Source organism: Penicillium soppii, assembly GCF_028829465.1.
Source record: "Penicillium soppii strain IBT 18220 chromosome Unknown utg000007l, whole genome shotgun sequence".
In the NCBI taxonomy this organism is placed as follows: Eukaryota; Fungi; Ascomycota; class Eurotiomycetes; order Eurotiales; family Aspergillaceae; genus Penicillium; species Penicillium soppii.
Genome location: NW_026643237.1, coordinates 661,198 through 688,295, shown reverse-complemented (window position 1 = coordinate 688,295; position 27,098 = coordinate 661,198). Strand labels below are relative to the sequence as shown.

At 45.9% G+C, this 27,098-nt stretch overlaps 9 protein-coding genes across 9 annotated transcripts; 6 read left to right on the top strand and 3 right to left on the bottom strand.

Annotated features, from left to right (window-relative positions):
• Window positions 1–939: 939 nt before the first annotated feature.
• On the top strand, window positions 940–1,656 carry N7529_009517 (uncharacterized protein; the record flags this gene model as incomplete). The annotated part of the gene is made up of 1 exon (XM_057245044.1): window positions 940–1,656. The coding sequence occupies one exon, from the start codon at window positions 940–942 to the stop codon at window positions 1,654–1,656; it is 717 nt and encodes a 238-aa protein (XP_057093307.1).
• A 292-nt stretch (window positions 1,657–1,948) lies between these two features.
• On the bottom strand, window positions 1,949–2,932 carry N7529_009516 (putative nicotinamide N-methyltransferase; the record flags this gene model as incomplete). The annotated part of the gene is made up of 2 exons (XM_057245043.1): window positions 1,949–2,478; window positions 2,536–2,932. 2 exons carry the CDS (start codon window positions 2,930–2,932, stop codon window positions 1,949–1,951), a joined length of 927 nt encoding a protein of 308 aa, XP_057093306.1.
• A 1,151-nt stretch (window positions 2,933–4,083) lies between these two features.
• N7529_009515 (uncharacterized protein) lies at window positions 4,084–4,275 on the top strand (the record flags this gene model as incomplete). Its single annotated transcript, XM_057245042.1, has 1 exon — window positions 4,084–4,275. One exon carries the CDS (start codon window positions 4,084–4,086, stop codon window positions 4,273–4,275), a length of 192 nt encoding a protein of 63 aa, XP_057093305.1.
• Window positions 4,276–4,524: 249 nt separating this feature from the next.
• On the top strand, window positions 4,525–5,098 carry N7529_009514 (uncharacterized protein; the record flags this gene model as incomplete). Its single annotated transcript, XM_057245041.1, has 2 exons — window positions 4,525–4,616; window positions 4,960–5,098. The coding sequence occupies 2 exons, from the start codon at window positions 4,525–4,527 to the stop codon at window positions 5,096–5,098; spliced, it is 231 nt and encodes a 76-aa protein (XP_057093304.1).
• Window positions 5,099–6,326: 1,228 nt separating this feature from the next.
• N7529_009513 (geranylgeranyl pyrophosphate synthetase) lies at window positions 6,327–7,567 on the top strand (the record flags this gene model as incomplete). The annotated part of the gene is made up of 2 exons (XM_057245040.1): window positions 6,327–7,498; window positions 7,552–7,567. The coding sequence occupies 2 exons, from the start codon at window positions 6,327–6,329 to the stop codon at window positions 7,565–7,567; spliced, it is 1,188 nt and encodes a 395-aa protein (XP_057093303.1).
• Window positions 7,568–11,275: 3,708 nt separating this feature from the next.
• Window positions 11,276–11,962, bottom strand: N7529_009512 (LURP-one-related/scramblase family protein; the record flags this gene model as incomplete). Its single annotated transcript, XM_057245039.1, has 2 exons — window positions 11,276–11,553; window positions 11,632–11,962. 2 exons carry the CDS (start codon window positions 11,960–11,962, stop codon window positions 11,276–11,278), a joined length of 609 nt encoding a protein of 202 aa, XP_057093302.1.
• Window positions 11,963–12,401: 439 nt separating this feature from the next.
• N7529_009511 (uncharacterized protein) lies at window positions 12,402–16,859 on the bottom strand (the record flags this gene model as incomplete). Its single annotated transcript, XM_057245038.1, has 2 exons — window positions 12,402–14,617; window positions 14,666–16,859. 2 exons carry the CDS (start codon window positions 16,857–16,859, stop codon window positions 12,402–12,404), a joined length of 4,410 nt encoding a protein of 1,469 aa, XP_057093301.1.
• A 4,133-nt stretch (window positions 16,860–20,992) lies between these two features.
• N7529_009510 (uncharacterized protein) lies at window positions 20,993–22,657 on the top strand (the record flags this gene model as incomplete). The annotated part of the gene is made up of 3 exons (XM_057245037.1): window positions 20,993–21,672; window positions 21,727–21,814; window positions 21,863–22,657. 3 exons carry the CDS (start codon window positions 20,993–20,995, stop codon window positions 22,655–22,657), a joined length of 1,563 nt encoding a protein of 520 aa, XP_057093300.1.
• Window positions 22,658–24,059: 1,402 nt separating this feature from the next.
• N7529_009509 (uncharacterized protein) lies at window positions 24,060–25,130 on the top strand (the record flags this gene model as incomplete). Its single annotated transcript, XM_057245036.1, has 3 exons — window positions 24,060–24,095; window positions 24,247–24,582; window positions 24,681–25,130. The coding sequence occupies 3 exons, from the start codon at window positions 24,060–24,062 to the stop codon at window positions 25,128–25,130; spliced, it is 822 nt and encodes a 273-aa protein (XP_057093299.1).
• Between the last annotated feature and the right edge of the window lie 1,968 nt (window positions 25,131–27,098).

The following is a 27,098-nucleotide window of genomic DNA, read 5'->3' as shown; positions in this document are numbered from 1 at the left end:
GCTATATGTTGGTATCAAGTGCTTCTTATGGATCAAACCTGCTGTGATGGACTGACCGAATCTGTTACCCTGAATTCCTGAAATAGCCCTCTGCCGTTCACAGGTATATAGCATTAATTGTATGGAAAGCAGGCAGTGTCGAGCTAGAAAGTCTTAAATTGAAGATTGATAGGGTTTTCTCACAATATTAGTAACAATCAAATGGCAAGATGGCCGAGTGGTCTAAGGCGACACGTTTAGGTATCAAAACCGTGTTCAGTAATGGCGTGGGTTCGAATCCCACTCTTGTCATTTCAATTTTTTTTTTTGAGTCCTTGGGACTTAGGACATTAATTAGGGCGTTTAGAGTTCTTTCGGGATCCTGGTACATGTATATCCCTTTTCATTATAAACTTAGTCATTTTAGGGTTATGACATGCACCATAATGAAATGCACTTTATATCCCGAATTATATGAGCATTTAGTAAAATCACTAACTCTCATAATTAATAGGCATTTTTCGGTGTATACCAAACCAGAATCCCTAAGCCAGTCTAACCCCTAAAAAAGTACTAATTTGAAGGGAGATCCGAGCTGTTTTGTTGGTTTTACTAACTACTGTAGATGCTGACATAATTTGGGGTGCATGGATCGCAACCCATCCATGGATCACGAATCGGCAATACACCATATTATCAGCGGGGAGAGGCTTGTTATGGCCCTTGTATACCTTCCTTTTTCACTTTCAAGGTTGACAACAATTATCTTCAGGAGCTGGCTCTTCTGCTGAATAAATTACATGGTTGTCTCCAACCGGGCTTGGACTATCTCAACTAATTATAATCTCTAATTCATCGTGTTTCGCATTGGGTCCCACAAGTCTAGCTTGAAGCTCCAAACGCCACCCTGGATTCAAGCTCCCATCCTGCAGAACCACACATCGCTCAACCACAGACAAGATGAGCTCATACTTTTCATCCTTCACATCCTCATCTGCGATCTCCGGTCTTGGCTCTCGGCTCACCAATCTGCGCCGCGTCATCACCTTAGGCGACGAGAAAGACGACCCCGACAACGAAGACTGCTCCCACATCTCCAACGCCCTCCGAGCCTACTACACAGAAAAAGCCCGACCATTTCCCCCATGGCTCCCCCAAGACCCGAAAGGCCCAGCCCCGGCCCCGTCCCGCACAATCGCAACGTCACAACTTCCCTCCGCTGGTCATCCCCAAGGTCAAACAGCTGCCTACCCCGGTCGGAGTAGCGGTCTAGGTGATCTATGGGGTGATTCCGGTCCAGCACAACAACAAAACATGCCCCAAACAGCCAGTCTACGTCGTGGCCGTGGTGGCATGGCACCGCCACTCGGCACCGCCAATAGCGCGCCGTCGGGCTCGTCCCCGTCGCCTACACCGCAACTCACTCACTCCCAGTCACACTCGCCTGCATACTCACCCGCATCGTCGGGTAATCTTCACCCTAATGGCGCACGACCACTGCCCAGTCAGCGATCTGGATCGTCTCAGTCTTCCAGTCGAACGGAGCTCGACCGTGCTGCGTCTGGTGGTGGATCTGCTCAGGATCGACTGCGGGCTAGATTGCAGGGTGGTAGATCCCCCAGTCCCAATGTTGATCCTAGTGTCAGAAAGCCGGTTGGAATCCCTGGTAGACGATGAGGAATTTACGTTGCATTGAGAACGTGGAGTGAGTGCATGGCGTCTGGAGTCTATTTGTTGATATCCGTGTACATAACATACATTTATATAGAAGTTCAAGGTGCAAGTATCATATGGACAGATCGTTTCCGCAGTTACTTTGTAGCTCATGCAAAGTACTCCGGACTGCGCAGGTAGTATATGCCGACGTCAGATTCAGTGCAGGTTTCCCAACTTTAGCCACGTTTTACCAGAGGCAGCGCGTGCTTGTAATGGCGAGCAGCACAGAGGGCAATGCCACCCGAAGAAGTACCTACTCCCTCTTCAAAACAGCAATAACACACCACCTACTCCTGTCAACCTCTCCCTCTCGGTGCGGCATCCATTCCCTCCTAATTTCCGCTCCGTCCTTAGTCGTCTCGAATAAATCCCTTTCATAAATCGTTTCAATGACAAATCCATACTCAAGCACCGTCTCAAGAAACCCAGCCACAATCGGCCTCCCAGTGTGAAAGCCTGCAACGATAAAAATCCGTCCACCAGGCGAAAGGAACCACTGCATCGTCCGAGCAAGGTTACCATGCTGCTCTCTCATCCAGAAACAATCTGCTGCGATGATCCGTGTGAAAGAGCCTTTGTTCTGGATTGAGAATTCATCGTCCAAGACACCCCATTGATGTGGCTGCATGGAAACATTTCCATTCAGTGGTGGATTTCTGTTCGAAAGATTGTACTTGATATTGAATGCCATAGCGCCAGTTAGGGCTGGTGAGGAGGGATGGTCTGTTGCCGTTACGGCCTTGGCCTTGGCCAGCGCGCAGATTAAGGATGGGACAGCGGCACCTTAATAGTATTGTTAGTCATTGACTATCCCACACCAGCAGAGAATGAATTATATACCAGCTCCCAACTCCAGCACCGTCTCACCCTCCATAGCCCAGATACTCTTCGACTGAGCCTGATCAGCTAATTCGACACCCTCCGCAACAACCAGACCAGCGCTCCAAACAAAATGAGCAAATAGCCTACGCGCTGCATCAGAGCGATTGGCGTTTGAGTCTGGATAGCTCGGGACCATAATGTCTAGATCTCCATAGCGGGGAGAGCTGTAGAGGAGGTGTTGACCTGGATCGCCGTGGAATGAGGGGGCATCATCTGGGAGGAGATGAGCTAGGTAGGCACCAAAGATATCTTCTGGGGATTCGTCGATTTCTTCGCTATTGTTGTCCAGATCCGGTGTTGGGACTGTGCTGGTTGGATTGGCGCGGGGGGGGGGTCTGATGCGGGATTGGAGCATTTCTTTTTATGTTTCGATTTTTCGGGATTTTGATGAGGAAAGATAATGTAGGGGTTAATGTTAAAGCCTTTGGTGATTTGTTCAATTGCTCTTTTAGATGTGCAGGGTAATTTCAAAGTTATGATTCAATGTTGATGATAAAATGGGTGCTCATCGATCCTTATCGGTGTTTGTAGTGTTTGCATTGATATCGGGTAGATTGGAACCCAAAGTTTCTTTGAGCCCCAAATCAACTTCACGCCATAGGGACCTGGGAGCCTACTACAGTCATAATGAGATAATTTTTTCCGAACCACTACTAGTGTCCTTTAAAGGAAACTAACTTCCAGCTCTCCACAACCCATTACATATGCATCTTTAAGCTTGTATTTAGAAAGTCCACTGCGTGGGTATCTCCGGCCCACGTTTCTTCTTTCATAGATAATTCCCTACTTTCTTCGCTTCTCCTCCTACACAGATACATCTTTAAAGACAAGGATGATCGATCTTTATGACAGTGCCACTAAACATGGCCCACAGGATATCGAAGAGCTACCTCGCTAGAAGCCTATCACTACAAGGATATTGATGACTTTTTCCAGGTCATCTCTCCTGAGTGTGTTCGTCCCTACGATTCTTCCCGCGCTGCACGAAATACAAGACCACAAGACAATGGCGGAAGTTGCGAAGGTCGGCAAGGCCATCCGCTTACTTTGTCACAGACAGAACACACCCAAAACGATCCCATTATCTTCATCGTTAAACCTTCCACATTTAGTCAGGACACCCTGAACCCATCAGAAGATCTTTCTTTTCGTGGCAAGATATCCTTCAATCCGAAAACAAACATCCTGGTTGGGAAGATGCCTGATCCAGCGCACGAACAAGCGCCGCGGGCTTTTGACTTAATGCTCAAATTGACTCTTCAGCCGATAGGCTTAATAGAGGGATTCGTGTCTGGGGATCTACGAAATTGACCGGCGCTGATGGCACGACCAAGGAGGCAGACGGAGAATGAAGTCCATGAAAAACACTTCACGGAGCATCGAACAGACCCTCGGTGGTTTTGGAAGTCATTTCGTCAGAGACTTCCGCAAGCCTTCGCCGGGATGCCCACTACTGGGTAGATCCAGAAAGAAGGCAGGCAGATGTAACTATCGCAGTCGAGGTCCATGTCAAAACCCAAGATCAACATCGATCGGTGGGAGTGGAGCTCTGAGCGCTCCCGGCCCATCAAAAAGTCATACTTGGCCATAACAAAATCAGATGGTCAAATCGTCCTGGAGCCCGACCAGCCTCCACCACTGATCCCCTTCGACGTTCTTTTCCAAAGGTCAGCGGAGAACAACAAGAATGCGACATAGTGTTTCCAGCACAAGAACTCGTCGATTTCGCGACTTTGGTGTGGAAATTGCAATTTGAGAATGAATGCTAATGATGAAATGAGAGATAACCGAGAGAAATCTAAAATACGAGTAAGAGATTCTTGAACGAAACCTGACCTCCTCTTACCCCCCGATTCTCTCTCAGGGGGCTCTGATGGCCACAATTCGCCCGCCGGTCTAGCCGGTGTTGTCGCTGAACTCACCAAATCCCTTGGACGGGGATAAGTCATGACATTACTTGCCCTTCTTCTGGACTTCCATGCGGCTAAGAGCGTCGTACTTATTCTTCTGCGCAAGTTCGAGCGGCGAATCAACAGGAAGTGAGTCTGTCAGCGTGGTCTGTCAGCGCGATTTGCCTATCAAGTCTGGTACGAGGTGGATGAGATTGTATGCCTCAATATCCAGATCGTGGAAGCCAGGAAGACCAACATTATTGACTCGGGTAAGGCACCGGCTTTAGGCTTTATGTATAAATATCTAGAGACGCCATAGAGTTTATATATCTGACGGCTAACTTATGCGACAGACTGAATCTATCGGGAAAGACACGAGCGAGCATCACAGGCGAGACTACACTATCTATGCTCTGGCCACCAACGATCCAGATTCTGTAGCTCAAACTAAGCAACCACTTTAACATGAGTTCTCTAACATGTGATCAAGGTTTGAGTTCACGGTAACCGTTCATAATGAAGACTTCCAGACGGCCTTCGCTTTCCTCGTCATCAAATTCCAGAAGGCGACTATCATGTCGCCGGGCCACTCAGACAAAATATCTCACCCAGGAGGGAGGCCCAACTGAGGCACCCCGGGTTAGGATTAAACTTGATTAAGATATGCCGATGGAGAAACAGGTTTTGCTTCGTTCAATCTGTCCCAATAACTATCAGCGCATCTGCCTTGCGTACTCACTGAATTAGATCTGAGTGCGACCTTGTAGCATCTCACTTGTATCTCGATTAACGTTACCTTGAACTCGACATATAGACATTTAGTGTCCACAAAAATCATTTCAATTCCAGCTAATTCAATAGACGTGGCGGAATTCATGTCTAAATTTGTGTTACGCAAATGTGTGAGGATACAGTAGTACAGAAAACATATGGGTGAAGATGCAGGTGGGTGGTTACGCCACTGCTCTTTTTAACCTCGAAAGCCTGCGCTCAGAACCTTCGCCTCATGCTGTCCCCGAACATGCGCAGACTTTTGTCACAGTTATGTGCAGAGAACGGGAGCACGGCATGTCATGATACATCGCCCCTCACCTGCCACAGATTGTGGAACAGTCCATGCTATGAATACATAGATATCACAGAATATCCAAAAAGGCAACATCGATTCCTCCAACAGCAAGACCCAGCAACGCCGATTCCCTTGCGTGTCATTCGATTAATAAATGGTTATATTCACTTACTATGGGATTTGGTGGACTAAAAAGGCCCCTGGTACTGTGGTTTACGATTTACTGCAGAATGTGAGGGCATTTAATGCCTTCTTTGATTAACAAAGGCCAATGTATGGCCTAATAGTCGAAATAGGCACATTAAATTGACAATTAATTTGACATCTTATATATTACAACAATAGACTTTGCAGGCGCCTGGTCCTAAACCAATAGTAGCCATTGTGTTCAAACCTGTAGAAAGTTATCCATTGATGTTACAGTCGCACTGTGGGTTCTTGCAGGGCAATAGAGGAAATTAAAAATGCCGGACCAGTTGGTCTTACGAAGCAAGTAAAGAGTTCCAGGATTGGGCCCAAACTGTCACTGCCTTCTTGTGCTATTTTACATGTATCTATAGTCATAACTGATATTTTTTGCATTCCAGATATTTTGCACCCCACCCCTGAAGTACACCCCTGTCAGTGTGCGCTGGCACCAACGGAGGGCTGATTCATAATCAAGTGACGTGGTAATTTACATACTGCTTGGAATCTACTAAACTGTAGCTTATTAGTCGACTATGACCCTCTTTATTGCTCAAACCAAATATCTTGCCATATCACCTATCTTCAAGGTATTACATCGAATGTCAGACTTGAAAACTACCTCCGAGGGGGTTGAGGAGATCTCCCGTCTCGACCTCGCATCTTTCGCTCCAGCAGAAGCAATAATTACTGATGTGAAGCATCTGGCGTCTTATAACTGGATCGAAGCATCCACACCCACCATTGCTGTTCCAGGATGTCCAGCTCAGTGGTCCGCTCCACCAGGGCCCCGTCAAGTAAACAAAGATAGTGGGCTCGTTTATATTGCTCAGAATGCCGCTCGTCATCCGGATAGCCCTCTGGAACCGTTATTTCGCTCCCTTTACCTTGAGAATCCCTCATTCGACATAAAATCAATCGATGTCGTGACCGACAGGAACAACATTCGTAAACTTCTGTCGTTTGTCAAGCCGACTCTGAACAAAAATGATCTCGAATCATTTACCATCCAGGTGGATATGACCGCCGAGACAGCAATCTTCTCCCGTAAAGATACCGCCACCTCTGAATTTATTGGGTCAGACGAATTTCGGGGCTTTGGGCACGAATTCGAAAAAGCATATACGATTAACCAGGTCAAAGAAAGCACTGGGCACCATCGCATAATTTCATACCGACTAGGTGGTCTGAGTTTCCTCGTGCGCCATGAGACAGACGGATATGTTCGAGATTCGAAATCCAGTGTAATGGATGCCGAATTAACAGGGGACAATCTTGCTGACATCCTAAATTCATTATCCCTCACGCCGGAAACAACCTCTATAGACGAGCCCTCCAGCAAATCCAAGTTGACCATTAAGAGGGAAGGGCGAACAGTATCACGGGAGTCGACTCTAGAGATCAAAACTCGAGTTTTCCACAAATCTCTGAAGCTAACAGAGGTTGCAGCTCAGCTCTGGATTTCTCAAACGCCCAAACTTGTCCGGGCTTATCATCGACGTGGAATATTCCCGACGCCTAAAGTGGAAGATGTCACTGCTGCGTTGAAGGTTTGGGAAAAAGTCCACCAGGATGCTATCACGAAACTCGTTGCATTAATCAAATGCATACTACGAGTTACCAGAAAGTGGGGAGGGAGTTCAACTATTCGCTATGATCCTCTGAAAGACAAAGTTGTGGTCAAAAAGGTCGAGAGAAAAAAGATACTCCCAGAGGATCTTTATTCTCGGTGGGAAAGCCACATTCCCGCCGACGTCACACAGAACACCTCTGCGTGTGTCCCAGAGGTTACTCAAGAAATGTCTGATACTCCGAGACCTACTACAGCACTTATCCAGGATAATGCCCCTCCAAATGTTATCAAGGCAGAGTCAGCTAAATTTCGGCATGCTACAGTGACCCCAATTGCAAACAAATCAGAGCTATAGAGCTTTGATGTTATTGGTTTCTGTCAGGTGAATTTCCAGAGGGTATCCACTGTCTATTTGTCACTTCTAATTCATGTTTTCAATTCCCATAAATTGCCAGAACCAGGGATAGTACAATGCAGAATTTTCGCACATTTCGATTGGCCAGGCCAGAATAGCCTCAGACAGGTTCCAAGAAGTCAAAAAGCGATGATATTCAAGTAGCAGTGGGGAGTTTGGGCATTCGAATATCATGTTTAATTTGGTAGCTTGTTATAGGTTTGTTTGTTGATAGGACATCCGAGAAGGAGAGTGGCCGAGAAACCGCGGTGCACAACTCGCTGGACCGGCTCAATCCTACACACTCAAAGACAAGGCTGTAAAGAATTATGAGAAGATATTGTTACAGAAGTGCGGGCTTAGTGGTGGCTCAATCTGTCAACAACGGATTATCTAACTATGTATCAGTCAAACTTGCCAAGAAAATGAGTTGCTCGGCTTTTAAACTTATGCGCGGTCTGATACCCCCCTGCAGGGAACACTAGATCGCACCAGAGCTGTGCAGATATGGTCTCTTGGTGTAGTACATTACTAAAGCAAATACGGATTTATTGGGAATCAGTCGTGCCGCCAATCTTCCTCTGCTCATCCCTTACCTGCCCACCTCAGAAACACTAGTCAGTGTTAGTATGTCTTTCCACTGAATTCGCAGTGGTCTTTTCATCTTCGACAAATTACCGATCCTTAATGTAAGCGTCCTACATTTCTTAGGTCTCCTTTCATTATCTCTCACTCCCACTTCAGATTCCCTTTCATCATCTCTCTCTTACAGTTCAGATGATTTAGTTATCGCTCAGTGCTACTTCCGAGGTTTGGAATACCTTCAATCAGTTAGACACCATGAAAGACCCGCTATTTCTGAACCTACCTTCATTATCTCGCAGCTATGCTTCAGAATTGCTTAGATTGATCAAAGTCGTTTTTTTTGGAGCGAAGCTCGCGACGATCCATGATGGCCGAGTAGCAGGCTGTTCGCAATCGGCGTACGAATTGCGCACCGAGAAACGAGTACTGCGGCAAAGAAGAAGATTTGGATGTAACAGCTCAGGCTCATCATCTCTTGGTTGCTATTCGGGAACCGAAAAACACGCATGTGTAATGAGAGATGTCAAAGAATAGTAGGAGAAAAAGGTAATTGAGCTACTGGAGAGCATTTATGTAAACAGGATATGCTCTAATTATAGTTGCGGTAATGGGAAAGCGAAAGAGGACTATTCGCGAAGAGGAGTCTGGCAGACAGGCAGTCCACTCCCTGAGAGAGGTACCTCAGGCCGACAATAATGTAGGAGACGGGGGGAGGAACGCGAACCAAGAAAAACAAAAACCGCAAAACCATAAAAACACAAATCTATTTAATTTGACAATATGGCAAGTTGGTATTTCTCTGATCTTTCGAGCATTTTCAAGATTCAGAGCAACAAAAGTTTTCTGTAATAAAAATGAGGCTCAAATAAGCTGAGCTGTCAAAAAGAAAAGAGCCAATCACAGTAATCATAGTGAGACAACGAATATCAACCTGAGTGATTTATTCACGCTGATTGGTCAATTTTCAGACGCTCATTTAATCACCGAATTACGAGGGCAGACAGAATTGGCGCAAGCGTGTAGATTCATGATTGAAGCAAAGAATCTTTCCATGCTCTATGACATATACACAGACATTATCACATCACTGCTTATACATACATCGCCACTAGTCTCTACTCTACTGGTTATGATAGCTTAAGCGTTTCCTGCTCTTCCAAGTTTGCATGTGTTATTTCCTAGGTTCGATAATTAGCATACATGACAAGAAAAATAACAAAAAAATCACTTCAGTACAAAAAAACACAACCTTGGGACAGCCAAAGTCCTTTTCTTGTGCCGATGTGATTTGGGCGGCGGGTGACTCAGTCTACCAAGGTGCCCACCAGTGGTCATATGCGCTAGTTACGCAACATAGCTGCCTAAAGATGCCTTCCTATAGGCTGGCAGAAATTAGAATGCCCGTACATAAACATGTATACTTCTGACAGATGCCTTCTTCGGCAAAGTATCTTGCCTTGAAACATTGGAATTAGCTGGAAATTACCTCGGGCCCAAAAAAAGAAAATCAAATATATTCCTACCATACAGAGTCTTATTCACATCCAGATCCTCTTCCTCTGTCTCCGACGTAGCGGAGCAGTTGGATACTGGGCTTGGTATCGACCTCGCTTAGATGATGTTGTGATAACCTGGACGCTTCCCACCGGCGTTGCAGACGCTGGCGGGCGAAATTACAATACATGGAATGAAGCGGTCAAAAGGGCGGTCGGAAGCAAGGCATTTTTTAGTACTAAATATTACATGACTGGCGCATTGACACCTGGACACTCTAACTTTCGTACTCAGTCCACATTCCAACCCCTCTTTCATATCTTCACACAGTTTGGAGGTACCTTTTCTCATACTGAGTCTTTCACGAAATAAGTATGGAATCCACCGGGAAGCGTCCGAAACTTCTGCGCCAGTGCAGATGGGGCATAGAATATTTAACGAACGGGTCAGACTTCCTCCCCGGACCAGGGTAATTGATGTGATTGTTGCTGAGCACGCTCTGCGTGAACAAATCCAGCGCGAGGAAACTCTGAAGCACAGGGCTATAGCCTTACAAAAGTCTACATACGTGGAGTCCGATAAGGCCAGACTTGAAGAAGCAAACAGACAGCTCGAAAAGACAAACGAACAACTTGAAACCGCAAAAAGAGATTTTTCAAGAAAGATGCGAGTCCTTTACCTAGCGGAGTCTATGCTTCCAGCGTTTAATAGAGAACTATACGATAGGATGAGAGGTGATGATACCTGGTTTATGGGTGAAGGAATGGTTCAAGATTGCTCGGATCGAGGTGGATGTTGTAGCCGGGAATGTGGATGCTGCGCAGAGAGGCATCGTTCTAAACCTAATAAAGGTGGAGGACATTGCACTTCTGAGTGCTGGTGCTGTATTAACTTTCGCGGCTTCGACCTACCAGAGAAAGAAAAGGAGGATATCAGGAGTGAAATCAAAGACAGGCTTGACCCAGAAAATTCGCCCTTTCTTATGAACATGGCAACTTGGTTCTTTTTTCCATCCAAGTCTAAGAAGAAGTTACAGCCTGGAGTGGTTCCGAAACAAAAGTCCCGATTGCAGAAGATTTTTGGAAGGACGTCAGGTTGACGGGTACGTCTCATAAGAATGTCTTTCTTTAATTTGCTTGAGAATCATTTGCTCGCCACGTCTTGCCTTGGCTCTTGATAGCTTGTCCTCTCTATATGGAATCTAAATCAATTTGCTTTCCTCCTTGTTTTCTAGGTGTTGTGTGAAGATGGGCTTTGACCACGAAAATATATCCACTTATCATTCGTTAACTTAGCGTACCTTTCACATTCCGACTGGGCGATTGATATAAGTGACCCGCTTACTGCATTATCCGAGAGCTCTATTGGTTTCTATCTTGTTTTCCTCAGATTGCGAATCATACTTGAATACTTACACGAGAAGAGATAGATCTTCTGTGCATAAGGCACCTATAAACATGCGTATGGGTATGGCCCAGTTCGACCTATGACCGGATTCCATACTACTATTCGCCACGTTCATCATTGTTCTTCTCATCAAAGCAAATACACAAGGCGGCAATCAGTGCAGCGTCCACACCAGGTGCCACAACAACGGCATAGGTCTGCTGGCCAAATACAAGGTCGCGGCCGCTAAGCAGTTTCCGGTCAATGCGAGCCACTGTTTGGCCGCTTTTATCGTCGACGATATCGGCAGTATGATCGAACCAACCGCCTTTCATCTTGAGAGCCACGGCCTTGCCGGCACGATCAGTAAAACTGGCGGTTGCTTTGGAGCCGAGCACTAGTGCAGTCAGTGATGTATAAAATGTATGGATTGTCGTTTGCTAAATGATCTTGACCCATTAAATACGGTACTTACGTCTGAGATTACTCTTGACCTCACAGATCTTCTTCCGATGGGTGTCTTCGATTGCATACGTCGTATGGATATGTAGAAGCTCCTTGACAATATCAAATAGATGATTGCCATTGGCGTCCTCGACCTTCTTTCGACCAGAAATTGAGATCCAGGCTCCGTGCACTTTCAAAAATGGTTGACCATTGGCTAATTTGATTTCGAAGCTATCCCCAGAGACGGAGAGTACCTTTTCTTTCAGAACTATTGTCTGCGGCTCCTGCGAGACAAATTGGTCGAATATGGCGATAGGCTCGACGACCGGGGCGAGATTGTGGTGACCCAAGAAGCCCATGACGACAGTTCAATTTGATTTGATATTTTTGATGGAATATATGAAATAATTACCACATGAGGATCGACCAGACGATCGCGGGGTCAAACTGCAGCCGATCATTGATAGTATCACATGACATTTACTCCCAACTCATGACGTCATCTGGCCTCCTCACCCAATTTGATTGTTGTTCTGTAGGTTCCTTTTTCTCTTTTTCTTCATTTTGACAAGGTAGAATGTATCTAACCAGATTTTCAGCTAAGATGTGAAAGGGATTTGCATTATAAATGTATGGAGTCAGAAGAATTGGAGGCTGAAATAAAGATGATGGCCAAGGCCATGGGAGAAATTATCTCTATTTTATGCCAATGCAAGATAAGAAGGAGGCACTAGCAAACAGGGTAAGGGGCCTGACCTCCGCTAGCGACCACTATTGGCGTTATTTCCCTGGCACATGTCACTGAGAATCATAGAGCTCTTTGAATGCGCTCTCGCGCGAAAGCAAGGTCTGTGGGGCATCAAATTCCACGAGCTCACCATCTCGCATCAAGGCCACACGATCAAAGTCCAAAATAGTATCCAGCCGGTGCGCAATAGCTAGAATTGTACAATCCTGAAATTTCTCTCGGATGATTCGCTGCATCAACGCATCAGAGAGGACATCAACGTTGCTCGTCACCTCGTCAAGCACAATGACCTTCCCACCTCGCAGCACTGCACGCGCTAAACAGAAAAGTTGCCGTTGGCCATGTGAGAAGAAACTACTATCCAACTCAGAATCCAGGCCGCCTTTCGATTGCACAGTTTCCCACAGTTCCACAGACCGTAGGGCCTCTTCGACCTCGTGGTCGGAATGTGTTCCTGAGGGATCCGCATTTTCTCGTACGGTAGCATACGTAAAGAATGGCTCTTGTGGAATGGCATTCAAAGCAGTGCGTAGCTGCTGCCTCGGGGTTCGTGTGATATCCACACCATCAATAATGATTTTACTCTCGGGTTGAACTTCAAGCATGCGGAAAAGCGTCGCCAGCAGCGAGCTTTTCCCGCTACCGCTTCGTCCACATATTCCAATTCTCTCTCCAGCGCGGATTGACATACTCAGATTGCGGACAACGAGATTTTGGTTCTCTCCGGGATGATATGACGCAGAAACGTTATGAAACTCTATGGCTCCGCTAACAGGCCAATCAACGACACAACTGCCGTCATTTATAGGCAGCATGACATTCTCCTCGGGCCGGTTTTCATTTTCAGTTGTGAGCACAAACTCACGAACACGGGCAATTGCACCGATGGAAGTTTCAAGGTTAGTCCAGTTGCGGAGGATGGTTGAGAGGGACTGGCTGAACGTGATAACGTTGAGGATGGCCAGGCCGACAAAACTGGCGCTAATCTCACTACGGAGCTTCACGATCATGACCATAAGTACAACGCAGAGTCCAGTGACTGTCAAATCTAGCGCCAGCTCAAGCCAGCGTTGGATACAGAATAGTAAGTAAAATGGCTTTTGGGATGCGTCCAGCAGCACCTGGTTTTGTTTTTCGAAAGCTGACGCCCACCCAAATGCTCTGATTGTCACTAACCCAGACAGACTTTCAATAAATTGAGAGAACAGAGGGGATTTGGACTCCAGGTCGAGGAGACGCATCTGACGGGAGGTTCGGAGGTAGAACTTTTGCAGCAGCCACATGAAGAGGAACACGAGCGGCATTGTAGCAGCAAAGTAGCGCGCTGAGATGCACATGATAATTGCGGACATGAAGCCCATGGACAACGATAACATGAAATCCGTCACGGCATACGGCAAATCGTTGTCAATTAAGGTCATGTCCTGACTGAACCTGTTCGTTGTGGTCCCAATATCCACCGAAGAAAAGAAGGATAGCGGCGCGTTCATCACTGACTTGAGGAGCCGTTCATGTAAGACTCTGGCACTTTTCGGTGCAAAATAGAGTATGTAGTGAGCAGCTCCTCCCATGAGCCCTATGGTTGTCAGGATAGCCAACATGCCGTACAGTCCTAGGTAGAAGCCATTAACGCTATTGCCATTTTTCTCAATAGCAGTCGTCCAGAAGTTGACCAAAAGCTCGCTCAGTTTTGATGCCACTCCGCACATTATGAAGCAAGTTCCCCACAGCAATGTCGAGGACCAATGGACAGAGCTAAGATAATATGAATACAGGGAGAAGTCACCAGTCTGTCGTGCTAGATCCTTCTCGGCGGCATTCAACTCGTCGTTCACATCTTCCTCTAGACCGGCGGTCGCACTGGCTATTGCTTTCTCTTGTCTTTGCTTTCTGGTTGCGTCGTTCCCATCATTCTCGGTTTTGTAGCGTCCTTCCAGCATTGCCACATAGCCCCCTGCAGCTTCAAGCTGCTCGAGAGTCCCCTGCTCAGTAATGGAACCATCTGATCCCATGGCGATAATGTGATCAGCATAGGCCAGTCGGTGAACTGCATGTGTAACCAGCAATACCGTAGTTCCCATTCTGCGGAAGAGACCGCTCCGTGAGAATATTCTCGTAAAAATGCGCTCTTCCGTATCGGCGTCCAGTCCGGAAAATATGTCATCTAATAAGATAATACGTTTCCGTGCATATACAGCTCTTGCGAGCGCAAGACGTTGTTTTTGTCCACCAGAAAGAGAGATCCCTGAGCTTCCTACCTTTGTCCCTGGAAAAAGTCAACAAATTGACCGTCATGAAGGATATATCGACTCACAGTGCCCATTTGGTAATAAGATGACATCCTGGTCCAGAGCACAAGCTTTAACCACTTCTTTGTACCACTCTTCTTCATAAGGGGAAATACCAATTATATTATCTCGCAAAGAAGTGTTGGAGATCCAGGGTGTTTGGTCCACGAATGCCGTTTCGCGATATTTGGTGTACAGAAACCCTTTCGTTGACAGAGTTTCGCCAAGGACACCTTTCAAGAGCGTACTCTTACCACAACCAACGGGCCCAATTATAAAGCAGAATTCACCACTCGAAACACCAAAGCTGATGTTGTTGACAACGGGCTTCTCGCTCTCGATCCATGAGAAGCTAAGATTTTGAGCAGTCACCACCTGAGTATATCCCGGCGAGTCAGGTTCTGGCTGATCATTAAGATCTATCCCGACTTGATCTGGGAAGCTCCTGCTATCTGATAGACTCAGGGCTTGGCTCAGGAAGATACGAGGATCTCTTCTTGCATCAGATTCGAGGAATGATTGGATACGAGTAAGGGAGGCCATAGCTGCGTTCATCGCGGGCACCGCTCGAATCAAGTCATTGACTGGGCTTGCAATGAGTGAGATAAGGGTTAAAACCGTGTATGCTGAACTGGCGTCTAGAGCGCGACCATTGAACTTTTCCAGAAGGGTGAAAACGGCGAGAGTCACAAATGGCGCCACAGTGGTCATGGTATTTGCAAGAAACACGCGAACTAGCAGCAGTTTCCGAAACAATCCTGCCATCACGAGCTCCCTGACCCTTAGTCCCTGTATTATCTCGCTGAGCCAGTCGGTGAAGCCAAGCAATTTGACAGACTTCATTGAGCCTAGCATAGCAGCTGTTCCATTGACTCGTGTCTGGATACTTTGCATCCATGTCTTTTGTGCTTGGCCCATAGGTTTAGCCACAATCAAGATACCAATTCCCGATAAAATAGCAAGAATAGCAGGTGCGACGCAGGCAATGCCCAGTTGACGTGCGAGGAGATAAAGCGCGATCCCCAATTCAAGTGGTACTGCCCAAAAGTCATGGATTGTTTCAAAGCCAAAGCAAATGGCTTGAGTATCGTTAGACATGAGTGTGACGGCCACGGACTCGTCTAGCGCCATGATGCTAAGGTCAACAGTTTTCGAGTATATGATGCTTACCAGGCTTCCCCTAACACTGACAACAAAGCGGTATGCCATGTGGTAATAAAGTCCGTTAGAGACTGCCAAGCCGAGGAGAACCACGAAGAATGCTCCCGTAAGACCCCAGCCGACATTATCAGGTTGCGAAAGGTCATTGGCAAAGGCAATCGTACGAGTGAGAAGAAACGGCTGGGTATAGCGAAAGGCAATCTGAACAAATCTTGGAATGACACCGTACATCAGAGCTTTGAAGTTGGCCCTCAGAATAGCCCCAAACAGAGCATTTGGCTTCCCCTTGGACGCAGCTGACCAGGCTAGTTCCATTTTTTCTCGCAAAACCTCCGATTTCATATCGCGGTCAATCGGGTACAAGTCCTTGTTGCGTAAAAGGCGACTCGATCCAGTAGTGAGGAGCTGATTTAACCAGAAAAAGAAAGATTTGCTGTAGAGTCCACTGGTCTCCTCCGGTGACAGATAGCGGTACGGCTCCAGAAGTATACTACGTTTCTCGATGGCCTCAGCAAGCAACACCATGATCTTGACGCCCATCATGCTCGAAAAGCAGGCGGCTAAGGGCCCGCTGACACCATTGAGGAAAAGAGTTCGAACACGGGCAATGTCGAACACCAAAGTCAGCAAGAGATATGCGTTAATTAGTGGTGATGGGCGTAAAGATCGAATGTGCTCAAAGTGGGAGAGGACAACAAGACCCAGACTGCATACCAATTCTAAGGTTGCAGCGATAATTGCGGGTGTGGAGCGAGAGGGTCCGAGCGCTTGCAGTACCAGGAAGGCCAGATTTGTAGCCGCGAAGACCATCAGGAAGATGAGTTTACTGTCGTGCAAGACGCCCCCGCGCGCGACCTTCGGTCGTTTTCCTTGCAGATCAAAAATGCGATAGGGAAATGCAAGCAGAAGTATTGCTGATGGAACTATGCTCAGGATTGTATTTTCGAACAGTGGGGTGAAGTCGAAACCGGTAGCTTCTGCGGGTCCGAATGACTGGAGGCTCTGCACATCAATCGTGGAGTTGTTGGCGATGGTCGCCCGTGCGAAAAGGACCTCCATAGTTGTGTTTGCTTTTTTTGGAGGGGTTCTGCGAGAGTAGCAAAAAGATCGATGGCAACAGAGCGTTGAAGACGCGGGAAAGACGCCATTTAAATTGTAGATAAGCACTACTGTGGCTTGCTCAACCCCGCCTGACCTAGGCAACATGTTTGATACAGAACCTCAATCTTTCGAGGCAGCAAAATAAATGGAAGGCCCGAGGGCTCATTTCATCATTTTCCTTGAATTGGAACGGTTTGTTCGGCCTTTGTCGTTCAACCTTTTAGCCAAATCCCGGATGTCTACTAGAACCCACGCATTAGTCCTTTCTCCTTTTCGATAACGCAATATTCTTGAGCCTCACTTACAAGCCTATAACACAATTTTTGGGTACTTTAGGCAACAAGGCGTGTTCACTGCAACAAAAAGCTGGGACTTGTCCGGTTCGTACACTCACGTATGTTCTAAGGCTGCAATATTAGGGTCATAATCCACTGCACCAACAGAAGATCCGCGATATCATCTGCCTAACCGTCATTAGCGAGCCGAATGGCCGGAACACGGCCCTTTCTCAAAGATGAAGATCAAAATCCGGCATCTTCAGGTGACAGAGCCCCAATGCGGTATCAAACCATCGAATCCATTTCTCTGGCGTTATTATTAGTGACTGCTTAGGTCCTTGACAAGCTCCTTGAAAAGTGGGGTTTCAATTTCCATAACCGGGGAGGCTGGGACCTTGAATTGGTGTTCACACACACCGTGGTTTCGGGCATTCCCTTTGATAGCATCAACATCAAGTCTATACCGGGAGCGTAGGCGCCTTCCCGATCAGCGCAGTGGCAATGCATCGAGATGTTTGCTGTATCAGGACTAGTTTGCTATCACATGTCTGCAAATATAATCGAGATTCAAACTGAAAATTAAACTTGCACTCAATAGCCATTTACATTAGATTTTTTGGAAGGAGTTATTTTATTGATAAAATACTACAGTTTATTCAAAGCTATTTGAAAAATACGTTGCCATATAAATTCGTGGATTAATAAACCCGCTATCGGCACACTTTGCTAGTGATTACAGCAGTGGGTAAATACTTATTGACAGGGGGTGTATGGAGCCGTGGGCACAACATCAAAAGTTACCCGAGCACAACCCCTTCGCGAATCACCGGGAAGCATACGCTCTTGCTGACTTGACTCGCCGAATTTTCCAAAAGATAGCTCGTCCCTTCACATCCGCCAGAGGAAATCATGCAATGGCGTGAGGGTCAAAGGTTTCTCGACCAAACAATATCAGTACGTGCCGCCCATTTCCGGCAACCCCATATGTACATTTATCGCGGCTACGATCATTTACTGGCCTCCATCTCCTCGTACACTTTTATGACTAAAAAAATGCAACCATAAATTAGGGCGACAACGTAGGCGAAAGCAAAGAGCTACTAGGTAATACAATCTACCTTGACGTTTCACATGATGAGGCTGCGCGCCGCAGCGGTCCAACATGCTGCCACCATGAGGGTGTCACACAGAGCAATACGCTGTGGCATGGCTGCCGTCGACATGAACAGGAAAATGTGGGGATCGGGGCCCACTGCAGGAGCCCCGGTCAGGCAGCTCTCATTAAACGAGTATGCCTTGCAGCAAATCCTAATCCCAGAAACGCGTTAGATAAGCCTGGTATCTTTGGGGTAAACATCGAAACATAATGATATGAAATTTGCATCAACATGATGAAAATATGAAGGCCATAATCATGAATTTCTTCTTCATTCTAGAGTTATCTTTATTCAATCAAAGGGTGAGCGGGAACTCCGAGAGTGAACTATAAGAATCGACTAGTTTCTTAAATTCCCAATAACTATCGAAGCGCTCGTGGTTTGAATAGCAAAGGCCCGAAAATTTTCGCAACCTCCGATCGAAATCGGTCCATTGGTCAGTGCGCCATCTCCAGCGTCAAAATACTAGTGAGCCTAGATTTCCTATTTCATGATGTTGCATCATGAGATATATGTGTTTACATATAGCGCGAAAATACCACACGTAAATTGCACTGAATCCATTTGGCTCTTTCTAGTCAACGGCTGAAATGACTTCTACCCATTATCAATTCCCGGGGTGAATGGGTGTCGACTTAGCGCGGCCAATGGCAAAACGGTCTGGCAGAGATTCTCCCCAAAACAATGGGAGGAAACCGACGTCGACGTCAAGGTCGGCCACTGCGGCATCTGTGGCTCGCGTGAGCACTCGTTCCACAGTTCACGGGAATGAGTATTGTTATACCCCCCTTCTCTTGTTGATTTTTGGCTTCAAAGTAACCTCAAAAGCAGCTCCCAACCAAATATTCCTGTTACACTGGACATGAAATCGCCGGAGCAATTGTACGAATTGGATCGCAAGTTAAACCGGCCTCCAAGTTGGCGACTGAGTAGGCGTGAACGCTCAAATTGAGGCTTTTCTAGATCGTCTGGGCTTAGGGGAGACACCGTCGCTATTTGATAATCTGCGGTCTCTTGATTCTCTGCCACAAGAGCTATATTGTCTCCTCACAGCAAACTTATCAGTGTTGTTTGGTCTTCCTGCATATAGGATTGATCCGTTATCGAGCAAGTGTAGATTCAAGACTGCATTCATTAAAATTTATGGCTCGGAAGTACCTGCATCTCTAGCGTTGTGCGAAAACTCTCCTAACGCTAGTTCCTAGAGCCGAACTTTTTATCATCTGATACCAAAACCAGTATCATGCCATCCAGTGATACTTCTTAGGATATAATTTGATATGTACATCTACATATCTATGGCTACGTGTAGCCTTTTTGCTATTTACTTTTAGTTTGCCAATATTACTTAGGTATCCTATACACTGCGTATAAATCAAAGCAATCAAATGAGAAGCTTAAGGAACAAGCCTTAATTGATAGTTATGACATATGTGATGATTGGTTTCTGTCAAAGCATGAATACGCACAATACACCGTACTTAAGCCTAGCTAAGTAGGTGTGCACCTTTTTGGCCTAGCGGTCACGAAACAGCGTTTTTTCTATGCGACAATTTCCTCTACTTCATGCCCACAGTGTATTTTCGCCAAGGGTTAGATTTTTGCCGAGATTCGCCGCCCCCAATTTGAAAGAGCTCCAATAGAGGAATCGAAAAGAGAGAGGCTCATAACCTCATGAAGATCATACAAGGGGCAATAGAGTTGCAAATTTTACTCAGCCACTATTTGTTCAAAAAATATCGTAGAAACGGGAATACTACTAATCCACAATGCCCGAGTTGGCCCGTCCTGGTTGTTCCTCCAATCTAATGGATGAAGAAGGTATACTCGATCAACCAGATTTATCCGATGTTAAAATAGCTCCTATACTCTTCCCAATACCCCGCTTTATCTACTAACAATTCACTCAGATTAACGGAAGCTAATATGCCTTTTTGGCAGAGAAAGGATTCGTAGTAGCATGTATAACCTACCATCTCGACCCACAATACATTCCACCGGCTCAAGGTTACCGTAATATCTTGCTTTCTCAGACATAGAAACTTCATTATCTGCCATGTCGCTGCAACCGCGCGGCGCGCAGCCCCTGTCGATGATATCACCCGTGAACGGGGATATTGTTGCGTTAGTATGTTTGCTAAAAAGGCGTTTGCTGTTGAGAGGGCTCGATTCCGCAAGTTATAGGCCGCCCTAATAAAACGCATATCTCACGGAAAACCTTTGACTGGCTGTATGCACATAGCATGTGTCTGATAATGGGTATCACTGATATTCGGCTTTTGCCGCAGTGCGGGCAGCCTTACAGCCCAGAACACGTTGCAAAGTACCCCTGTGTCTTGCATGCATAAGCCAGCTCACCCCCCCTTCTTTCCAGCAACAATGAGGCTGAAAAACAATCATTCTCTGTTTGTGAAATTTTAAATCAAGAACTAGAACGAGCTAAACACGCACTGTGCGCCCTCATCCTTGTCGTTTGGTAGCTTCATTTTATATGATTGGAAATGCTACCCATGACGTGGAAATCAGGAAATACAAGTTAATAAAGGCCGCATGGGAATACAATCATAGGCGACAGAAGCTATAAATTTAAACTGTTCACTCCTGAAAAATTTCAAAAAGCACTGTTTATTTCATCGAGTTTTGCCATCCATTCAGAATGTCTACGGAAACCAAAGTTCCACACACCACGAACGGAGGTGTCACTGCAACACCAATTTCCAGCGAAACTCTTGAAAATACTGTGAGACAGATATGCATCTTTGCTTCCAGCTCTGAGATGAAGATCGCATCGACGATAATGTTTGAGATGCAGAACCAACGGGAGCAGATGAAGAAAAAGCAAGATGAGCTGTCGGAAGTTCGCAAGAAGCTTAAAGAGCAGGAGGAAAACCAAACCATTGCGATGGATCAATGGTTTATTGGAATGCAAACACAGAAGAGCAAATTCAAAGCCGCCGAGGGGCAGATACAATCACTCCGCGAATCTATTGCGAAAAAAGACAACATGCTCGCGGAATCAGCTCAGAAGATCAAGAAATTCGGAGAGGAGATGAAGAAAGTCCAATCAGAGCATGTCAATGAGAAAACCAAAGTCAATCAGCTTTCCCAGGATATTACCTTGCTACAAAAGAAACTCAAAGAAAGTAATGGAACCATCGACAGCCTTCAGACCGCTGAACTAGGAATAGCCAACTCATTATCGTCGGAGAGAAAGAAAACCGGGGAGCTAGAAAAAGAGCTCACTTCAATGAAGAGCATCGCTCAGGAGTCTCAAGATCGACTTCAGAGGCTGGAAGGCTATGGATTTCGCGGCCACCAAATGGATGAAGACTCTATGTTAGCCATTACCAGCTGGAAATGTGAATATATGATACTAACAGACTATTCTAGGGTCGACGGATTCTCAAGTCTCTGGGATTATGCTACAGATCAACTGTACCACATAATGATGCAAGACATCGATAGCGCAGTTTTGAGTGTAAGCATGGCATATGATCTCTCGACAACTCTTGCTCATACATTTTAGAATAAATTTTCATTGGGATGCCTTCAAAAGGGTGAAGTTTCGATTCGAAATGTCCCTATGCCCCTTTCAAACAGTTCCGCTGCCAAAGCAATGCGACTTGCTGTGATCCTAGCTATCTTGTCAAAGGAAATTGACAAGCATATCTTTCAACCCAATTATCTCGTTCCGGAAGATGCTCAATTGCGGAACATCATGAGCCATCTTGCTGAGACCGATGGCGATAAAGAATCTTTCTGTCGATCAATGCTTCTCTCGATTGACCAACAGAGTCAGCAAGAGACACTCCAGCTCAGAATTCAAACCCTTGTTCGCAAAGTGTCAAGCTGCGTACACGACTTCCTCTCGGATCAGCAGTTTAATGAGTTTCGACAGAGCGTCGCAAACATCGTGCAGAAGGCGATTGATATTTGGTTACCTATACAGCGTAGTCAACAAAAGTATGAGTCCGATTTCGATCCAGTTGACTGGAATGACAATGAATGGGCCATATTCAATCTCCCCGGCGAGAATACCGAGAAGAACACCACGGCCCACGGCACTGCCAGTGACACTCTTCTGACAATCTTTCCTCGCATATCTCAGGTTAAAGACAATAGACGGCATCCGTTGACTTTTGTCACTCAACTGACGAAATCCCATCCGCTATGCATCCAAGCAGAGCAGGAGATCAATAAAAAGCCAAATAGTCCCACGATCGGTCGCATGTCTTTAAATGGAACAAGACGGAAATCCATTGTTGCAAATGCCCGTCCAAATGAGGATGGTTTTTTAGAGAAGAAAGCAAATGGGGCGTGATAACTTATTTGAGTCGTTCACTGAATTTTGGAAGAAGAAGGAATGTCCGCTTGTGATTCTGAACACTCGATATGAGAGTCATCTTTTCTTTTGACATCAGGCTTTGTTGAAATGTTTGATCTGAACCCTTATTCATTGCTATCGCAATAATGACGCGGAATGTGAATTTCTCTTTTCATTGCTGAGTCGTTCCTACGTGGATATTACACTAGTATGATATAACAATGAAGAAAAATCAATCAATATGAAGAGTAAATGTATTCGTGGCTCGTAGAAACTGTAATTTCATATCATATAGGAAGATAATTACTAGATAGCACTTCAAAATCCACGCGAACATCGTTTCGCCATCTCCCGTTACAGGCACACGCTAGCCCCGAACATTGAGACGAAAGCACCAATAGTCGTACAAGAAATTAGAAGTGATTGCATTACACAAAACGCTTCGCACCTCGGTGAATTAAGGCAGGCTTTGTACTTGGCTGCATTTCGTCTTTGCGGTTCTTGTAACCTCTAAAAAAAGCTACAAATGAATAAAAAGTAGTGAACGTTATGGAAGACCAGCCTGCCGTGTCGATCTATTTATCAATCTCGTCTCGCTTCGAACGAAAGACGATAATAATCGAACAAGTGATTATTACACCCCTTTGGCGCCTCCTAGATCGGCTAGGGGCGTAATTACTTATGTCCACTGACTGGTACACTTCCAAGGATGCGCCCCCGCTAGCCGGTATTCCGGCCCCCAGGAAGCATCGCAAACCAATCGCTACTTAGTCAGTTTTTCGTGCCAAAGATGCGTTCTGATACCTTTCCTATTTATTCCTACAAGGCAATTGAGAGGCTCGCTCCGACAAATAAAGGAAAAAAGTAAGTGTCCGGAGTCCAGACAACAGTGGACTCCTACCCACTTGAGGCACTCGAGGCCATGGCGGACTCGTCCCGCGCCTAAAAGTACGCCGTCTGATCCAGATAAATTCAAGATTAGCGAAAATACCCCACAACCCAGAAACTAAACTCGATCAGATCCACTCTGGTGTTCTTCTTTGCCTAGGCCAAAATAAGTATCAAACTAGACCATGGGCCCATTTGCCTAGAATCATCCGCGCCCGCCACTAAATGTCGGATCCGAGCCGGGCACCTATCACATCCCAAACATCGGCCAAGGGCTCATCTTAGCAGAGCCTCGAAAGGAATCTCTTTGTTATGACTCGAATCGGATTACTAATGTTGTCCCAATGCTCTTTCTTGTTCTATCCATAGACTTACTTGCCTCAGGTTGCAACACCACCCAGCTATAATGCAATTTCCCCTCGATTATTTTTCTCTTTTTCCCCTCAAATAATTAATTTAACCCTATCTACCCGCCATCGATACCAACAACATATCAACTAAGAGTACAAAGATGACCACCACTATCCAAAAAGTTGCTATCTTCGGGGTATGTTCAATGTCTACTACCCTCTCTATAATCGAAAAATCGCCCTCATTTGAAACTGACCCCCGCACGGGCATCGGGCAACTTTGGCACTCCCATCACCGCCGCCCTCCAACGCGCCGGCTTTAACATCACCATCATCACCCGTACCGAGTCCACCTCGACTTTCCCCGCCGGCCTGCCCGTCATCCGCGCTAGTTATACCCTCGAGGACCTGACCAATGCCCTCGCAGGCCAGGATGCCGCCATCTGCGTGGTCGGCCCCGGCGGCATCAGTGCGCAGGCCACCATGATCGAGGCTGCCGAAGCCGCCGGCGTCAAGCGATTTATCATCGACGACTTCGGCTGGGGCCCGGATATCCGCGGCCTGTCGGAATTCAGCGCCATTCACGCTCAACGCCGCGTCGGATGGGATCTTGCTAGAGCAAAGGCTCAGGCGAATCCTAACTTTACGTTCACTGGTATCACTTCGGGTAATCCAATTGACTGGGTAAGGCTTGGCTATTCTTTTCTTTCTTTTTGGTGTGTATGAGAAGAGAGAAATATATCGTGCTGACTCGTGGTTCATTGTTTTTCTGTCGTGTGTAGGCAATGAAGCGGTTTCCTCTAATGGGATTCGATATCGCCCAGTGTTCGGCCATTATCTACGACTCTGGCATGGAGAAATTCACCGCCACCACCCTCGCAGGCATCGGGCAGTCGGTCGTCGGCGTCCTGCACCATCCCGACGAGACCGCGAACCGGTTCGTAAAGGTCCTGTCGATCATCACTAACCAGACCGAGCTGTTGGAGGCTTTCCAGCGCGTTACAGGCCGACAATGGTCGGTGCAGCGCTCCTCAGCGCAAACCCTGATCGAGAGCGGACAGCAGAAGTTTCAGGCGGGCATGGGCGGCTGGGTGTTGGAATTGGTGGTCGCGCAGATGTACGATGAAGGACAGGCCCGATGTGTCATGGCTCCTTCGTGGGAGGCGTCGGATTCCCCCCTCTTGGGGGTGAAGAATGAAAGTGCAGATGAGGTGGTGGCCAAAGCTTTGTAGTTGTGAATATTTTGCTGTATGTAGTAAATTTAAGCATTGAGATCCTAAACTTGGCAATAGGATAGACATGTTTTTGTTTCCTTCTTTTTTTTCTTGGCACATGCAGAATGGCTTATCGATCATAGTGCTAATCGATGGATGTTGACATTGAGAATTTCAAAAAGATGACCTTATTTCAGCGCGCCACTCAGCTGAAGAACTTCAGAATATTGAGCCACCTTTTCCTCTATATCAACAAAGGTTTTATGAAGACAACAGACAAGAGAGCTTGCGTCCCCTTAAGAAAAGAAATATCGTTCTAGCTTTAGGCGGACTAGAGATATCTCTAGTATTGTGACAGTTTAATGTTTAATCCTTAGCTTTCTCTATTTTAAGCATATTAGCATAGGGTAATAAAATATGTTGCTACTGCTATTTCATAGGTCTCTATTCTGATAATTAGAAAATTAGCTAAGCTTCTTGAAAACGATAGCCTTCTTAGTTTATCTTCTTCTAAAGGAGCTACTTAGTGACAGTGGCGTAAGTTTATAAGGAAACGGAAACCGGAGGAGGTAAGAATAGAAAACGATAAAATTCGTATATAGTATCAGAAAGTATAGCCAAATAGAATTTTAGGTACTATTGGTCTACGTTAACCTTCTCGAATTGAATATTAGTGTGTATTATCTTCACCCTGCTTTAAGACCCTAATACTAACAGCATGAGATTTTCTCGAGTGCCGTATATTAATAAGATAACGAGTAAAGGAGCGTTTCTTATATATGGTCTAAATATGATTTGAAGACCAAATCCATGGATCTGGTTATTCCGACCGGATTGTAATGATATAAGGGCGAATAAAGTATAAATATTTCCAGCTCATGATAATGTAATTTTTAGTAATTTTGGAAATTGTAATAATTTTACTTCTCTATTGCCTTTAAACTTATATATAGATCTAATAGCTCTTATCAAAAGCCATCGACAAAGAAGAAAGTAAAATAGAAACGTGGTTATTGAGATGTTGATGTAGCATTTATCGCATTTACCATATGTTTTGAAGACGGCCACTCGCTCACACTGGCCATCCGCTTACCGAACACGTTAACTATAGGGACTAAGAGCTCGGGGGCTATCGTTAGAGTCACAGAGAAAGCACCTGATCAGAAATGAGGCGAGAGCCTAAGAAAGCAGCGAAGAGGTGACAACGAGTCATGTAGGAAAAAGGGGTTGGCAGAGCTTAGGAGCTCGGTGATCCGAATCAATAGTAAAAATGCCTCATCTGCAGAGACCAGGGAGGAGGAGGGCGAAAAAGAACATGTAAGATAGAAGGTTTGGTGGGGGGGGACAGGATACTATATAGAACCACTAAGGACAAAGAGCGCTAAACCGAAAAGTGTCAAACTAAACTTAACGAAGTAATTCTCTGTATTCATCCGATATGGTGTAGTAATCCTGGGGGACAACGGAAAGACTATGGTTGTGCGTGGTTTTGAGAGTAATAATCGTGGTGTTTCCGTATAGGCGGTTTTATAGATTTAACTAGGACTAGTGTCATATGGCCAGCTGGGTTTAGCGTGTGATTGTCCCCACCCTTCCTACATAGTTAAAATAGCCCGGCGGCTTTATCATGGGCGGCCATTGATTAGATGTTCACTACAAATTCATTATCATTATTTTGGCTGATAGTGGTTAAATACCGCACACTCCCCCTTCAAGATTTCCCTCTTCAAGCCTACCATGATCGAAATGCTTCCTCCTAAGCCTACTAAGCGGGTCAGAGACTGGAATGCGTTTGTTCGCCAACCGGATCCAAAGGTCACGACCGATAAAGTTGGATCGACAAAGGAGCGGATAAGAGGAATCCATCTTAATTTTCAGAAGTATTATACCATTACCCATTTACTTTATATGCTTTGACTAAACGAAAAGTACTTAGATGGGTACAAGAACTTGACAACAAAGACTATAAATATTGGCTTGAAAATA